General features: G+C 43.4%; 1 protein-coding gene across 9 annotated transcripts in view; it reads right to left on the bottom strand.

Moving 5' to 3' along the window:
- Positions 1 to 18,231, bottom strand: part of KIF1B (kinesin family member 1B) — a 120,936-nt gene that overhangs the window by 26,371 nt on the left and 76,334 nt on the right. For 7 of the 9 annotated variants that reach the window (XM_036228492.1, XM_016163590.2, XM_036228497.1 and 4 more), the window contains 10 exons: positions 13,740 to 13,833; positions 12,688 to 12,836; positions 11,184 to 11,362; positions 10,365 to 10,502; positions 8,939 to 9,187; positions 4,102 to 4,220; positions 3,070 to 3,155; positions 2,597 to 2,726; positions 2,263 to 2,425; positions 807 to 897 (listed from right to left, as the gene is read on the bottom strand). In XM_036228492.1, the coding sequence (XP_036084385.1) occupies positions 807 to 897; positions 2,263 to 2,425; positions 2,597 to 2,726; positions 3,070 to 3,155; positions 4,102 to 4,220; positions 8,939 to 9,187; positions 10,365 to 10,502; positions 11,184 to 11,362; positions 12,688 to 12,836; positions 13,740 to 13,833 (1,398 nt within the window). The remainder of the gene's footprint in view (positions 1 to 806; positions 898 to 2,262; positions 2,426 to 2,596; positions 2,727 to 3,069; positions 3,156 to 4,101; positions 4,221 to 8,938; positions 9,188 to 10,364; positions 10,503 to 11,183; positions 11,363 to 12,687; positions 12,837 to 13,739; positions 13,834 to 18,231) is intronic. The other 2 variants (XM_036228517.1, XM_036228519.1) reach the window with 1 other exon arrangement.

The raw sequence follows: 18,231 nt of genomic DNA, 5'->3' as shown, positions 1-18,231 counted from the left end.
GCTCCGCATTTCTCTGGTTCAAAGCCCATCTCTGCCTCTTTCTAGTTTTGTAACCTTGGTGAGTGACTAACTGCTGTGTGCCTCAGTTACCTCAGCTTTCACACAGGGATTATGACTGTCTGTGGCATAAAGGTGAGGATTAAATGAATTAAGGCCCCAAACAGCACTCATACCATAACAGTGATACACAAGAGCTCTCAATGAATGTTAGCTATTGTGATGAGAATGACTTCTGAATAGTTTGAGTGAACCTTCTAGAAGAGATGGAAGGTCTGTTTTCTTATTCAACATATGAAACAGGTATAAGAGGCATTAATGGATTAATTGCAGTATCAGCTGGAAGGAAAACAGAATCTGACTCTTAGCTACAAAGGTATTTAATAATTTCCATCTTATTTGCAACTGAACAGTGTGAGTACCTCATGGTTTAAAGGACAGTAAACATACTAACTTTAATAAAACACACTAAAATGCTTATATTTCTAGGAAGGAAACACTAAAACCTATGTTCACACTGACAGAAGATTTTATGGGCAGATTAATCTGACACTATTCACGGCCCTTGTGATTCAGAGAAGGCCAGCTGCTCTGTCCCTGAGTCCCTGAGGATGAGCTCACTGCCCCGGCCACTCCCTCCATTGTCTACTCTCCCCACAGAGCTTCCCCGCCCCCCAGCACAGCGGCTCCGATTGTCATCCTTCTCCACTGAGAAAGCCAAAGCCTATCCTCGACGACGCTCTCACACCAGCCACTTCGAGGTACCACAAACCCAAAATATATTTGGCAAAAATGTCCACATCACTTACATTCTGCACGTGGTAGAAGCCCAGGGGACTTCCTCTGCCGTTGTTTTTGAGGGGTTCAGTGGAGAACGCTTCGTCATGGCGATGCAAAAAGCTTAATGAAAATATAAGACACGTGAGTTTCGCATTTGATGGTTTCACCATGAGCTGCTGTAACGGCTCCACCTGGATCCCACAGGAAGCAGCACCCTACTTACTTAAGCGGTGTCTAACCAAGCCAAGCGATTTATGCTTCCTTGTCAAAACAGCTTCTGTATCAATAACTCAGGCAGCATTTTAGATTTTATTTCAAAAGTGACTGAAAACTTAACTGACCCTCATCACTTAGCTATGTGGATGTATACGCTGTGTACGCAAGGATGCCTTAGACAACGTGAAGAGTGACTTCAGTTAACTGTTTAGTTTTCCACTGAGTAAATACTATGACATCATTTCACGTAGAAAATATCTGATATATTCAAACTTCTGGAGGGTCACATGAAAGCCTGTACCTGCCCAGGAGTCTCTCTGTGACCAGCTATGCGAAGGTTCAATTGGCACCTCTTGCAACAAGTCTGTCCTGACTCACCCAAACAGTTGTGTGTTCCCACAGAACTAGGAACCGCTTTCTCTTCAAGAGCAGCGATCTCACTGTAATTAATGTATTAATGTGCCCGTCTCCCCAGGACAGTGGGTGTTTCCCACGGGGCTTGCAACATAGAAGATGCTCCTAAAATATTTGTTCAAATCAGTGGGCTGCGTTTATTTGTTCTCGCAAATAGTGAGATTTTATTGTTCCCTCTCCCTATTATTAGTCTGCAAAAGAAGTCCAGAATTAAAGCACTCTCAATACGAAGACTTACTGCCAGACAGAAACCCCCGTAAGGACGGCCCACACCTGTGCAGGGAAAAACGCGGGGAGGAGACACGGAACAAGAGATGGAGAGCCGGATCGCGAACTCTTCGCCTTCCAAAAGTCTGAGGACTGCTGTTCTGCGTCCTGGGGTCGGGCGTTCCAAATCACCAACGTCACCTACTGCTGGCTCTGCGGCATTCCATGCTACGTGTACCCTTTTCTATTTTCTTCTCATTCTTCTCCAGACCATACTTTGTACCCACCACAGGCCCCCGGGCACCAGTTCACCTCTGATCTACACTCCTCCATGCTCTGCTCGGAGCAGCGTCCATACCCTGGGGTTCTGCACTGGCGACACATGAGGGCAGTCACACTGCTCTGCAGAGGGAGACGGTCCACGACGGAACTGTCCAGCAGGATGTGTGGCCAGTCCTCCCCACAATGAACTGCTGCATTCCACTACAGATTTCCAGTTCCCACCCCCATCATGAGTGAAGAAAGGATTTTATTTAGTCGTTTCTCTCTCAAGAGTGTGAGTCTCTCGCAAGTGTCAAGCACTCTGCGGGGCAGGAAGGATGCCACCTGGGTGAGGGGCTGGGGTGGCGGAGGCACGGGGCGGCTTACTTGAACTGACAGAAGATATCCGCGTACTCTGGGAGGATGCCGCTGGCCTGCAACACCGTGACGCGGAACGTGAAGGCGCTGCCCAGTTTCAGGTGGTGGCCAATCTCTTCAGAAAAGCCTTCCATTACCATCTTCCCGTCCAGCAGGGTGCCGGACTTCAAATCTAGAGGGGTTCAAACAGACGCACATGGTTCAAACAGTGCTCACACCACCCTTCGAAGAGAGCAGGGCGTTCTCTCCCTTCCTGGTGGATGAAAGTGACTATCTCCCTTGACAACGATCAATATTTCCCCTCTGAAAATGTCCCCAGTCATAGTAAACTCTGTCTACGCACCCAAGTCATTCATCCGGTTGATTTCTTCTGGAGGAGTGATGACCTCTGTACTCTGACCCTGTCCTTCCACAATCCTCAGCTCTTCCAAGGACAGACCAGAACGAGTCATTGCAACAGAAGAAAAGTCACTCTGCAAACAAGGCAGGGGGAGGTGGATGACGAAGGAGGATAACAGTGTAGTGTCCCCCAGACTGCTCCTTTTGTTTACTTGCCTAACAGATAACAGTGACTGGAAAAGTCTGTGGATTAAGAGCTGCCTGAGAAAGGGCCATACGGTAACACACAAATGCTGGGCCTGTCCCTCTGCTGCTGTAACTGTCGGACATGTCCCAGGTTCTACTAAGTGCGCTGCGGTGGCCTCCGCTCTGTCGTTCTAGGTGAGGAGCTGGTCTCCAGTGCTGAACACCCTCCTTAGACGCTGTCTACTTCTGTCTCCTGCTAGAAGGTTTTCCTCTTTCTGGAAGGTTTCTCACCTGATTAAAGTACTCGTTATCAAAAGATATTTTAGCTGTTCCTGACTGGCGGATTCCAGAGCCATAATCAGGAGCTTCTTCATCCGCTAAATGGAAAGAACAAACAATAAGCAAGGATCGAACAAGACTCCACACAGGGCAGGGAGGGAATGACTCCCACTGGATTATAAAATTGCACAAGCAGTGGAGCCTTTGGGCTCCCAGAACTTTACCACAAGAGGCAACACTGAAGGACAAAGCCCTTGTGCATTAAGAAAGAAGGAGACCCAAGCAGCAGTCACGTGGGCTGCTTCAGCGTCTTCTCAGATAAACTTACTGACCTCCTCAGCTCGCCTGAGACCAGTCGGTAAAGAATCAGTTATGTTCTTGTTATTTTTCAAATGTCATATCTGAAAACACTGATCCCTTCACTTGGTGAGATTATATTTAATAATACATATCTGAAAATATTAGACTGTACTTGTGGAGACTCCTATAACCTGACATTGGTGACTATGTCGCAGGCATCCATGAGGAGAAGCTGAAAGGTTACTGAACACAGCACAGTGTTTGGAAATTAAAACAGAAAAATTTAGGAATGGCCATTCTTTCCTCAGAATGCAGGCTGGATCACGGAGGAGCGTCAGGCTCTCAATCCATGTGTTACCAAACAGCAGCCGAAGGACAGAATGTCTAGAACAAGTGCCCTGAGAGAAAATTAGGCACAAAAAAGTCCTGAAAATCCTTTCTTACTTCTGAAGCAGTTAAGATACATCATTTAAAATGCAAATGACTTTTATAAAATTATCCAAGGTTTGTTCTTCGTGTTAAAGGAATTCCCTTTACTCCATTATTCTACAACAGCCCAGACTAAACAGAACCTACTTCTGACATTCGGGAACGATCGTTGGTGAGGAAACAATAAAGGCCTTCTCCTTGCCAGACAAGGCGCCGCCTTCTGTGCTGTTACTTGCTGCGTGGCCCACGCAGAACCGGCCTGCTCCGTCTCCAGGCAGAGAACCCACAGCTCTTGTTTGAGAAGGGGTCACCTACCTGCAATGGCCTGCACAGCCACACGCAGAAAGCCCCGCACTTCCCCCTTCTCGCTGACGATGGCCACCCTGTGGATCAGGGGCACGGGGTACAGCAGATTGCTCAGGTAAACGAATGCCCTAGAGACAAAACCCGGGACACACACGTGAGCACCGCACAGTCAGGTGGCCGTCAGAACATCTTCACGAAACCATGAGCTGGCTTCTACGCTCTGTCTTAAGGTCACTTCTCTGTTCTGTATTCTCAGACTACCTCCAGTTGTGTTTTATGCACAGATAAAATAGAAATGAATGCAAATGTTTGGGAACGTGGTTGACAGAGACCAGCTTACACCAAATTATTCCCTGTAACAATTACTACTGTGGGTAGAAGAGTGACAATTGAAAGCAGACTTTCAAGATACGGCTCTATGAATACAGCTAAGGGCAGGGAGAAGGGAGCCCATCAAAGAGCTTCACCTTTTAATGCAAGGGATTATAAAGAGGTTTGGTTTTTGTCCCCAACAGATAAAACAGAAATCAGGAGACAAAAAAGGCAGGGGAATGTGACTGAAATACAGTTAATAATTGTAAAATAGATATCAAGTCACAGCTTTATGGGTCTCTACTTTTACTCTACGAAATGACTATCATCTTTAAGCGAAGTGACTCATAATTATGGGCAGAGGGGCTACATAGCCAGAAGTTTCAGACTAGTGATCTTACAGGTGACTCCAGATGGGCATCAAAAAATGCCAAGGAGAAGAAGACAGCCAACCCCTAAAGGGCTGCTTTTGCTCCTAGGGTCCAAAACCTAATTCAGAAACGCACATGTAAAAGGTAAGTTACAGACCTAATAGTCACTATTCCAAACGAACCTGCAAAGTCCTATCACATTTGTACTTTTTTTCTTTCGTTATTTTATAGCTGGTGATCAAACTTAACAAAGTTCATTCCCATTATCACCCCCGTTAGGGGAGGGAGGGAAACAGACTCTGGCCCCTGCTGTTACACCTGCCTTCCCGCCCGTACGTCCTGATCTCCCAACACAAGACAACACAGTAAACATTTGCATCAAGAAATCAAACATAACTAAACGTGACACGTAGGCCTGTCTGCCTCTTTGCCTGCTCTGAAGTCAATTTTAAAACAAAGGGAAAAGGAAGATGAGTACATTCTTGGGATTTCAAATCAAAGTAACAAAAACAATTCTGAGAACAGACAAAATACATCACAGAAAAACAAATGTTAAAACTTTAAGAGCATAAATGAAAATGAATGAAAAATATAACGAAAATAACTGCAAGTGAACATTAAATCAGGTCAAATGAGATCTACTTCCCTTTCAGTCTGCTCCAAAGGCGGGGGAGGGCAATGCTAAGAACAGAGGCTTAAAGCTTTGGTGTACGAAAATTAAAAAAATGAAGTCTAAAAAAATTACAAACAAGACTCTCAAACATCAACCACTGTGACGGAGTTTAAAGATTAAGAATTTGGCATAAAGTATCCAATGGATAATGTCGCTCCCAAAGTCAGCACACACACGAGACCACCCTTACCACCCTTACGTCTGAATGGCATTCCGGCCACGCCTGCCCGCCTCGGCGCCTCCGCCATTAAAGCACCGTTGCACAGGCTCATCCTCTGCCTGGAGCCCTCTCTGAGCTCTACCGGCCGCCCGCAGCCTCTGCCTGCACGCCTGCAGGCCTCACTCCAAACAGTGCTCTCTCATGACAGGTCCTCGACATCACACGATCTCGGGACCCACGCGATGCCATCGCGACTGTGACTTACATTTACTTATGTGATTATTTAATTTGTCTCGCCCACCAGACTGTCAACCCACGAGGGCGGGAACCACGTATGGTCCAGCTGGGCACTAGTGAGCAACTGAACGGGAAAATGATTTGTCCTCTATCTTCAAGTACACGTAATTTTCCAGAAAAATGGGTTACACCAGAGATGGATTAGCAAAGCCATCCAACTTTCTACTAGGTGATTTTTCAAAGCCGTATTCATGATGGATATTAACCAAATGGAACATGTTTAGATATTCTTAACTGTACTCGTATAGTTACCTTTTTATACTTAAAAATAGCTATTGAAAAATAGGAACCCCTGTTTTTAATCTTAAAAAAGCTTACCACTCGAAGGCAAAGCATCTCACCTTCACACACACACACACACACACACACACACACACACACACACACTCTACAATAAAGTACTGTGTGAGCGAGTACACATTCGAGACAAGAATCTCTATTCTGCCTATGGCAATGACTAATCCAAATGCGGAAAAACGTAAGTATTCTTATAGGTTTTCCTTTTTAGAAAAGAGACTTCTATAATTCTATGGCAGTGGCAGGGGCATCGATGTTGTATAAAAAAATCTCCTCTGAAGTTTTTTTAAATGGAATTGTAAAAATTACACTGCATTCTTGAGAGTCTTTGTATCTTGACCTAGCAGACTGAAGGAGAACAGGGATGAAAGAGGAGAAGATGTACGGGACATATTAGCAGAAAGTTCTGTGACGTTACATCAAAACGGGAAACAAATTTGTCAACATAAAGGTGAGAAAAATCAGCATATTTATGGTTCTAGTTATAGAAAGAATATCAGTTCAGGTACTTAAGGTCACAGAATTACCATCTTTTGCCCCTCTTAACCCACAAGAGTAGCTTAAATATTTTACATTTCATCCCAAATTATGATGAATGGTTTATAACATCCCAGCATGCCATAAGAGAACAGCTAAAGGGACAAGCTCTTTTTTCACATAAAAATTCACTGGAGGCAGCCAAGGAACAAAACTTGCGAGTAGAATTTCACAAGAAACTGAACATTTTTACAAGTGAATTGTATTTGCAACTGCACGCCCACTGAGGAAACCCAATTCTGTGAGTCACGGGAACAGGAAAGAAGCTACTCCTCTCTCAAGTACAAGGACTGCCACTTAACTAGGTGACGCTAATTTTGTCTGTAGATGAGAAATGTGGTCAAGAGTGAAAATAAAGAGCTATCCTTTACTGACTGCCACGATTTCACCGCCTCCTCTAACATCGTACTTGAAATGGCAAAGTTAGTTTTAGAGCCTGGGAACCCAGATGAATGGAAAGCCAAAGCTCCATAAACATTTTAGTTGAAAATCCAAGTAGAGCTGATGGCTTTACAGCTACACTTAAATCTGTTAGGATTAAAATGAATAAAACAAGGTAGAAAATAATGTTTGGCTTAAGCCAGTAAGTTTCCACATTAAATGAGATTCTGACTCAAAATACAAACGCCTCTGTGTAGAACTCTTAACCAGGATATGCATCCGGCCAGTGTGGATGACGGAATGTGAAACATACAAAAGATCTCTCAGGCTCGCTTTTCCCCCACCTAACGCTTCTTTTTACATGTGAGAAGCTAACAGGCAGCAGTTTAAGCTGCCTGTCCTAAGTCAGGACCCAGGCTCCTCCTGGTACTTAAAGCAGTGTTCTTCCCACGGTGCCACGTAAGGTGCCGCTACCTGTGCGAGGGTGCAGAGCTTAAGTGAGCGACGTCAGAAGCTGCGCAGCCGGCACTAGGACCAAGCAGCATCTGTGGGCAGAAATGTGGTTCTAACTTCTGACTCTCTCGGAACAGAATGGAAACGTGCTGAAGGACACACGCAGCCATAAAACAGCGTAAGCATCACGGACCCACTATCGGTACACGGAAATACCTTCCTCAACTGTAATGGAGACCAGCTTCTCTGAAACTTTTGGCATCTATTCCCTGCAATACCCCAGGAAACAATATTCATGGTCATATAACTCCTTTATGATTATTATGGAAAAACTGAATAAATGTCTCTTTGCCGCTGGAGAACCCAGAGACTGTCTAATATTACAACCCAGTCATAACTGAGGCTTACCTGTCTACCGTAAAGCTTTAATTTTGCCCCTTTCTGTAACGGTGATCACCTTCTACGTTACTACCTTAAAACTTGGAGATACTTTTGGTTAATCCAGCGAGTGCTGCGCTGGTGAATTTGTCATTAAAATTCCTGCAGCGTGAAGACTGGACATGGACAAAGATGCCAGTGTTAGGGCCACGTGCATGAGAGGTCTGTGCCACTGACAGATGGGGCCAGACACAAGTCCTCGGTTTGGTGAGCTAAACACAAAGCAGTTCCAAGTCGTGTTGAACAATTAGCCATTATTGACGCTGTCAACAAATATTTTTATGAGACTCATCATTGTAAAACCTATAGGTAAAATTTTAGCAGAAGCCAAAGATCTACAGAGAGGCTCAGGGAACGTGGCCAAAGAAAGGCATCGGTTTCGGACAAAAAGGAAACTTTGAGTTCCTGATTCTTTTTTTGGATTTACAGACTAAAGAATAAAGAATAACACTTCTTTAGGAAAGAATAAAGCTGACACTTCTCCTGATTCTACTTTGTCTCCCTGATTCCTGCCGGTGTCGCGAAGCCCTTGGCCTAACCTGGCTTGCTCCCTTTCTCGGGTTTGACCCCTAAGCTCCACACCCACATTCCTACAAAAAGGAAATGTTATACCCCAATAACGATCTCCCACTCCGCGACCTTCGATTTTTGGCTTTAATCACTTTCTGCTCTGGGGTTCCCTCTTTCAGAAGAGTATTACTGGTCATTTAAGACAAGGGGTCCTCCGCGTAGAGTCGTCACACTCTGCTGCACGCTGGGCCGAGCAGGCGCAGTGCCTCGCAAACACTGCCCGGGGGCGCTCTCCCCAGCCAGACTGGCACGCCAGGGATCGGACTGGCGAGAGCGTAATCATCCGAAATTGCGCAAGGAGTCTCTTTAGAGCAAGAGCTGGTCCCTTTTTGCCTTTCTCACAGTAACCTCACCAACCTTCCCACTAAAATGAACCATGGGGATCGGTCGTAAAACGGGTCATGCCCGTCACTGAAGAGATCTGATCCCTCCTCCATCCCCGCGTCAGAGCCGGTGTCATCCACGAACGCCTCATCATCAAAATCCTCCATCTCATCCTGCTGCTCGTCAGCCAGCTCAGTGATGTCGGAATCGGCCGTGGAAAAAGTGGGGGAGGGTGTGCGGTCGGCAAGGCGCTCATTCACACAGCCATGGAAAATGGGGGAGCTAGACACCAGGTGAGACGCCGAGTGACACAGCCAAGGAGAGAGGAATAGTTGGTTAAACAGGAAGCCACAGGTGCCAACAGCATAGAACCCACTGAGGAATCGACACAGTAAAAGCAAATGGAAAAACAAAGGGCTAAAACGAGCATAAATCATCTGGTTCAGGTGGGAGGGATCAAGGACTGATCCTTCAGACCAAGAAAAGCGAATGAAATACATGAGTAGACCATCCCAGGTAAATGATGTCTGTAAAATGTTTATATTCTCCAGTTTGCACAGAAGATCAGCAGCCAGGCCTCAAAGGAGCCGCTCAACATTAGGTGAAATTACGAGGATTAAATTTTTATTTCAACTCCCATGTCACCTGGGAGCAGAAAACAAAATGGAGGAAATGGACTATGGCAAAGCAAGGATGTGCCTTGCGTGGATAAAACGTGTTTGGTCGTTTGTCTCTTTGAAGACATTCCACTATCAGAGTGGCCCGGGAAAGACTTCGTCATCTACAAAACATGATGACATCAGCTCCTACTTTTTACCCAGTTCCTTTAAAACTGTCAGAAAGTTTTTGCAATTGAAAAACAATTCAAATTCTGAAATCATTCAGCTCAAAACTTACATTTCTCTGCTTTTTAAATTCTAAACCCCTAAGAATTTAACTCAACATGGACCCATAGGAGCGCTGTTTGTTTTCATTAAATGTTGAACATAACATACAAAAAAAGAGGTTTAAGGGGACTACGAAGGAGTGCAATTAATTCCCCCTTGGCAAAGACTAAAGTGAGACGAATTGCTTTAAAAAAAAGTGAGGACATTTCGGATCCTAGAGAGGGTGCAGTCTGTAACTCTTAAGTCATACAAAAACCTATGCGGGATATAGACATAGGTTTTTTCCTTTTACATCTATCTTGTTCAACTGTAAGACATTTTGTGAACAAGCTGAGAGGCAGGGAAGACTGTCAATTACCTTGAAAATATGAGACTTAAAATAAATATGCACATTGTATAAAACAGAAGGAAAATATACCAAATGCCAGAGTGGCTGTGGGTGAGTGGGCGAGATTATAAATGGGGCTTTTTTATACTCTTTTTCTTATGTCTTTCTGTAAAATCTGCTGAGATTTTAAACAATTGGAATCATTCATTATTAAAAAGAAGACATCAATAAAATCATCACATACCTTCCTACGAGTTTGAACCAATGGAACCGATCATAAAATGGATCGCTGCCGGTCATAGCGGCTTCGCTCTCATCTGGGGCGCCCGAGGCCATCTCGCCCGCCCGGTCGTACATCTCTCGCATCAAGTCCAGCCTCTGCCTATACAGTAAACAAAGAGTGTCCTGGGTTAACATCACAAGTTTACATGAAAATGTCACTTTGGAAGTATTTTCTGTTCGAGATATAAAAAAAAAACAAAATGAAACAAACAAAAAAACTGCTTCCACCATTAAACGATATTAAAAAGAATGAAAGCCAAAAGTACAGAAACCAACGGTACCCAAAGTGTTCGAGTCTAGAGATCAGCCATCAAGTCAAGAATGGCCCCTAACCTCTACTGAGTCACAGAAGTGTACATCAATGGTGCATGGCATCTCGGATACACTTAAACAGAGAACATAGCTCATCATACTAAATGCGAAATAAGCTACATTATAACTTTCCTGTTTATCATTGGTCATACTGAGATCCAGGACAGAAGAGATGAATAACTACCAAAACATAAACAGATATCATGAAACTGGCATATTTAAAATGGGAGAGGGTCTGTGGAGGGTAAATTTACATTGTTTCTACAAATGACAGTGGTGTTTGCGGAGTAGGATTCATTCCCTTAGAAGAAAATGGATGGATCACGGTGTCGCTGGCCAGCGACAGCATTCAGGGGTACAAAACAGGAAGTAACGGTGAGAGCACAGGGAGGAGAGTTTGGGGGATTCACCTGAGCAATTAATTATTTCCTTAATAAAACAACCAGATTAATGAATAATGCTTTCATACTTGAGTTTCTCCAAAGACCAATAATGTGTTGCTCCATTCTTCAGATCCTGGACTTCGACTGCCACCACTGTGCGAGGGAAAGGCCTATCGTCGTGAGTTTTTTCCATCTCAGTGGGAAGTAATTCAGGAGGTAAAGGTGAGTACAATGTGTCAGTCAGCAGAACAAACTGAAACTGCACCTAAATGGGAAGAATAAACCGTCAACAAACGGCCTTTTTGTTTGCAGTGAGTAAGCTTCTGAGGTGAGGCCATATAATCACGCCCAATGGAAAGGAAGTCGAACATATAGCACACGCTCAACGAACAGCTTGTGAGTAACTAGAAAACATGGCCACTTGTGTTCTAATCATAAAGAATAATCCTAATTACAAATCAAGCTATTTAAACATTTTGTTTTTCTAGCCTGGAGCGGTATTATTGCACAAACTAAAATTACAATAAATATATTTTGATTGACTGAATGAAGCCTTTTGTAGAACTTATACAAAAGACCCAAGAATGCATCTCTATCTAGTTTCTCACTAATGATGGGGGGAGGGGAGAGGATTATGCCCTAGTTTTTGATTTTAAATTCAGAGAATTACAACTACTACTCTTGCAAGTGTTTATGTATTCGAAGTGCTTTACATCATGATGTCATTAATTCCTCGCTTCCACCTTAGGTTTTCACCAACAATAAAATTAAATGCTATGTACAGCTGTAAGAAAAAAAAGACACAGTCCCTGCCGTCATTTAGTCTACTTAAAGAGAGAAGTAACTGATAAATAATTACAAAATGAGATGGGTGGTTAACATTATGATTAAAGAAGACATCTTATCCCCGTTTTACAGAACTAGAATATAGCCCTAAGAGAAGATAATGAATTTCCCCCAGCTCGGGAGTCTGCTTGTACCTGCTACACAACATTGCCCCGCTCCTCCGTAATCTTAGAAGCCGGGAGACCGTGAAACAGTGGGACACACAGAATACCCACTTTTTTGTCCCTGGCAAAATGTCCGCAGGCAAGCACTGTTGTCAGCCCATTTTGTAGATGAGGGGGTGGAGGCTCAGGGCTACCGGTGTCAACACGACTAGGAGAGCTGGGGTCGGAACCCGGCTTGTCCACCACGCGGAACTGCCCCTCAGACCCCAGAAGGGGAGGGGGCACAGAGGACTTACGGTACAAACAATGGTAAAAAACTAAAGGAAGACTGAGATTTCCAGAAACCCAAAAGAAGCATATTTCTTCTAATAGATTTCTCCAGCTCTTGTCAGAAATACAATCTCCTTATTTATAAAATAAACTAGAACACGTGTAATTTTAAGAATTTCACTTAACAAATGTATAATTAGCACCCACTCTGTTCCAGGCACGTATATGAGATAAAGGCATACAGAAACCTGTTTCACAGCAAAGCCCAGCTGGCCCCACCCAAGGTGAAGGTTAACTCGGGAAGAGCACCACGAACCCCAACAGGCTCAGCTCTGCCCCCAGGTGGCCCAAGGTCCCACGCCCTCCGTACCTTCTTCTTCAACTCCACGCTGATGGCGTTGGCCTCCTTCAGGTACACGGCGTTGCCCCAGAGTAAGTCCCTCAACGAAGTGAACTGGTGAGACTTCCACTTCCGGAAGGCCCACTGCGCCAGCTCGAACTCATGCTGTGTCCAGGGAACTGCAAGAGCAGGAAAGAGCAGGTGAAGCGCAGTTCAAGGCGGTCGCCCGAGGACGCGGAACGACGTCCCTCCCCTACCTCGCCCCTTTTCGCAAGTTACGGTGTTTTCTGGCTTTTCTCCATTCAGCTGCTTTTGTTTTTCTATTTATGGCAAAGCTCACTAAGTTCTATTGATTTTATGAAAGCAGTATATATGTTTTAGAAAACTTTTAAAAATCCTGTTTATTTTAAAACAGTACATCAAAAAAACCAGATTTCTCTTCCTTTCTTTAAAGATACATCTAATGTGTAGCTTGTAATAGACAAAAAAAAACTCATGTGGTACAATTCCAATATGTCTTATTTTTTAGTACAAGGCAAAAAAGGTCCAATTTCACCTAGATATTTAAAGAATTTAGTACATAAATTAAGATGTCATTCAAAGTTAATTTGGAGCCTTGAAATTACTGAGAGGTTGGGTGAAGTGAAATGTGGCAAACATTTATACTGTACATAAGCCAATAATTAATCATCAAAGCCTTAATTCAGCTAAAAACTTCTGGAAAAATATATTCCAAAGCCCTCACTGGAAAATCTCTGACGTAAACAGTAAACCAGCGCACAGAACATCTTAAAGATTAAGCTGTTTGCAATATATATGCATTTTGTAAACACAGTAATATTGGACAGTATCAGGAAACTGCCCACGAGATTTATATGTAGACTGTGTTCCCACCTCCGAGAATACAGCCTGGATTCTCGGCACTGAGCATCTTTTAAAAATCATGTAAATTAGCACCATGAATTGTCAAGAAATGGTAGGGTCGACTATGGTCAAATCCAGCTGTGATCACGGACAAAGGGCTCATGTGACAACACAGATCCAAAGACAGACTTGGGAGAGTTTCAGTGTCTAGATTTCACCTTCTTCCTCCTCCTCTTCCTCTTCGGTTGTTTCTGCGGCAAGGGACCGAGTCTCCACCTGCTTCTGCAGGGCCTGCAACTTACTCTCATAGTCCTGAAGGGAAAGAAAGGAGACAACATGTAGGAGGGAGAGGAAGCGGGGAGGAAAGGAAAAGGAAAGAAATATCAGGGAGACTGGAGAAAGCGAAAGATGACAAAAGGAGACGACAGAGGCAGGAAAAAAACGACAGACAGACAGACAGACGGACGGAGAAATACTTAAGGAAAAAGCACACAAAATAGTGTGTAATGGGGGAAGGCGCTCTCTCTACTCCCTCAGACTCAAGAGTTCTTTACTGGGGCTATGGTAGAAAATGGGGGAATTCTGAGGGAAAAAATGCATGTGTCCCTTAAATGTTAAAATACATTTAAGCAGTACATGTATGCATCAAGCAATTCCAGAGAAAAGCAATACTGGGAAAGATGAAATTTACCCGTATCAGCAACATTTCCAATTATCTAGCTGTTTGGATGGAAAAAACTAGGACTGTAGATTCTGAAGCTCCCTATGGATGACCTATCCGCAGCTGTGGGATGAGTTTCGCCATCAGGCAACTAAAAGATCACAGTGCTATTAGGGCTGCATTTAGTTATTGAAGAAAGATACTTTATTTTAAAATACGCTATTATAATACAAAAGATATTATTATAATACAAGTCAGATTTATCCTTCATTTCTCCATCTACTCCATGCGTTCTGAATGAGGATGATATTATCCCAAAGAGGGCAAAAAATAGCTTGAGGAACTAAAAAAAAACAACTTATCCTTTTATGTACAAAGCACAAATGTACATACACAGTATGTAAACAGTACATCTGAGGGATTAAAATTTCATGATGGGGAGAGATTATGGGACATCAGAGGATATCTTTTAAAAAACGTTCCTTGGAGTGCTAGTGGAAAAAAAAAACCTTGCGGTTTTTTTTTTTTTTTTTTATGTTTTAAATCAAGTAAGGTTGAGAGATGTTCACATAATAATACCAAATCGTAGCATTAGCATAGCGTTTTCAAATACTGGGAGTGAGTTTATCAGAGGCTATCCCGAGACAGAGGGTTGAGGTCTGACTACGAGACAGAGGGTTGAGGTCTGACCTCGTCCTGTTTGTAAGGAGAGCTCTCCAAGTCACAAATCAAATGCTCCGAGCATTACAAAGGACCAATGACAGCCTTGGGAACAAACTCCATTACAAAAGCAGCTCCCAATGGCAATGCTAAGAAGGATGCACATATTTTCAAGACTCATCTGTCATTTATCACTTAGTCTCAAAGGGAAGCTTTCTCCTCTTTGGCGGAGTTGGCAGTGACCAAGTGCCAGCAGCACAGCTTTATTACCTGTCTAAACAGTACTGTTGTTAAAAAAATAATAATAATAAAGAAAAAAGAAAAATATTGAACTAGCAGGTAAAAGACTTAGGTTTTGCTCCTGGCACCTGCTCTTACTAGTCTTGTAATCCTGGGAGAGTTAAACCCTCTCTACACCTCACTTTCATCTTCTTTAAAATGAAGATTTTAGTATTTGACCTGTCTTCTGCATAGGATTGTAGGAAGGACCGAATGAAAAACCATTTCAAAACACATGTGAAAGTCCTCTTAAATGGTATCGACATACTATCAAAACGACAGGCAATGTTTTAAAAAGTTTATTTTCTAAGTATACCTCGCACCCAGATCTTGGTTTCTAAATGTCATTCACCCCTAAAAGGAACCAATATTCCTTGGGAAAATGACTGATTCCAGGTTTGGAGCAAAGAAAGTACAAGACAAGCCTGGAATATTCTTGGTCTAGGAAGCATGGAAGTACTCAAAGACCAATGGGGCCACATTTCAAAAGGACACAGACTCCCACTGGCCAGTAAGAATAACAGAAAAAGAACACAGCACATTCTTAGTATATAAAGGCCCCATGAATCCATAGTGACACTGATAGAAAAGAAAAATGGAAAACTCTTCTTAGGGAATGACGATTAGAAAATGACGATACTGCAATCCCAGCTGTAGTAACCGAATCAGGCAAGGATCATTAATAAATGCTAAAACTGAGTGAAAGGCAGATGAAAAACAGACTATTCACTATTCACACAATTCTAAGTGTCACCCTAGAGACCTATTAATAACAAAGAAAGAACTGGGAAACATGACATTAATTAAACTTTGTCATTACAGGACAAATTGACCTGCTGCGTCTGCTGGTGGGATACAACGCAAGAACACGACGTCACCTTTGGAGCATTCTTACCAAAAATGCTTAACCTAACTCTGATCTTGAGTAAACTACTCAACCAATCAGAATGGGGCCTATGCCCTTAAAAATTTAAGGGTAAACTGTTGTGATGTCCCCAACTTACTTTCAAACGATTCAGGAAAAATATATAAGTGTGGGTATACAAACAGTCATTGTATTTTTTTCAAATTCCTGGTAGGTTTGAAATATTTAAAAATAAAAGGCCGGGAAGGGAGCAGTTTTTTCCCCCCTAAAAACTACATATTACATGGGATTCTTTCAGCAAAAAGAAAAAGATAGGTGCTTTACCTAAAAATTATCAGATGAACAAAAATGTTAATATCTTGAGGACTTTTTTGTCTTTCATTTTCCCACAATTTTTTATTGTAGTAAATACACATAACATGTACCATCCTAACCACTTGGAGTACATAGCTCAGTGGTTTAAAATACATTCACGGTGTGTAACCATCACTATCACCCACCTCTGAAACCTCTCTCATCTTGTAAAACTGAAACTCTGTCTCCATTAAACGCTAACTCCCCACTCCCCGCACCGCCCCCCCCCCGTTCCTCCACCCCGCAACCACCATCCTACTTTCTGTCTACAATTTTAACTATTCTAAGTAACTCATATAAATGAAATCACACAGTTTTGGCTTTTTGCGACTGGCTTAATTTGGAGAATTCCTTCGAGAATAGGTTGATAAGCTGATCAAAGCACCAGTGAAAACAGAATCTTGAGATTCTGACAGTTAAGAAAAGGCTCTGGTTGTGCGTTAGTGGAGTAAAGCTGACATAAAAAGATCTCCCATAATGCTATGCATCTAAAACTTTAACTGTATTTTGGTCAGGCAACATTTCTATCGGCAGGCAGCTGGTTGTCCAAACACCAGCACCATTTCTTGAATTGGCCTCCTCTTCCTCAAACCAGGCTGCATATAAGCTTCCAATAAGGGCATTTTGTATGTCACCAGAAAAACTCTAAATATCGGAATTTCCTATAACAAATGGATAAAGAGATCTGCTGATTTCATGGTGAAAACTAGGGAAATGATGGAAAGCACACTAAAAATTAATAATTTATCAGTAGCCTTTTGTGTTTATAAAGTCCTAGCCAGTTTAACACATGCCCGATACTTACAAAGGCATTGCACTGGCTGTTCCTTCTCTAGAACATTCTCTCACCTGCCCACCCCTGTTCGTCCAGAACTGTTCCTAACGATTATCGTGGATTATCTCAATCTCCCCAATAACCCTGGGAAGGATGTTATCTATCCTCACGTCAAAGGAAGAGAAGACTTAAAGAAATTAAGGATAATATTCCAAAGGTCAGAGTTAGCAAGTAGTGGAAATGGGATCTGGACGCAGGCAACTCATCCAGGGCACACTCACTTAACCACTGTCCATCCACTTTGTCACTCGGCAAATACTCTTTTCACCCCTACTACATGCCAGATGCTAGGAATACAGTGGGTCAGTGAGACAGAAGTCTTATTGGTGAGGAAGAAACGACAGACAGACACAGGACGCGCTCTGATGTCAGTATAGAGAAGCCCCACGAGGAAAAACAAAGGCAGGTGGTAGGTATTAGGGGCTAACGGGGAGGAAACGCGAAGGAGACTTTCCGATTAGGTGGCAGGGAAGGTCTCTCTGTAGAGAGGGCATTCAATCAGAAACTGAAGCCAGCATGCTGAGACCTTCGTGTGTTGGGGGCGGGGAGCTACCCCAATCAAAGCGGGACAAGTACGACAGTCCCGAGATGGAGAGGAGCCTGGAGTGTCTGAGAACAAGAAAACCTGCGTGGGTGGGTGGAGGAGCAGGAAGGTCGGAGGTAGAGCTGAGCTGTCAGTCAGGGGCTGGGTCACGGATGGCCTATGGGCTATGGTAAGGACTACGGATTTTATTCTAAAAGCAGCCTTTGGGTGGGAAGTAGTATGTTTTAAAAATACCACTCTCCGTGGAGAACAGCCTGGGGCCTGGAAGCAAGGACAGCAGTCACGAGGCCACCACAGAGGTGCTGAGGAAGATGGTGGTGGCTTGGTCCAGAGTGTCAGCGGCAAAGGCGGCGGAAAGGGAATGGAGCTGGGATATGTTTTACAGGCAGAGGAAATGTGACCTACTGATGACCTGATCATGGGGAGGAGTGGCAAAAAAGGAGAGACTGAAAATGACTCTTGGATTTTTGGCCTGAGCTAGTCGCTCTGGTTTAGACGGTGTAGTGTGAGAT

Source organism: Rousettus aegyptiacus, unplaced genomic scaffold (genome assembly GCF_014176215.1).
Source record: "Rousettus aegyptiacus isolate mRouAeg1 unplaced genomic scaffold, mRouAeg1.p scaffold_m13_p_1, whole genome shotgun sequence".
NCBI classification, from domain to species: Eukaryota; Metazoa; Chordata; class Mammalia; order Chiroptera; family Pteropodidae; genus Rousettus; species Rousettus aegyptiacus.
The sequence above is the reverse complement of the archived record's forward strand: the minus strand, read 5'-3'. Positions and strand labels throughout refer to the sequence as shown.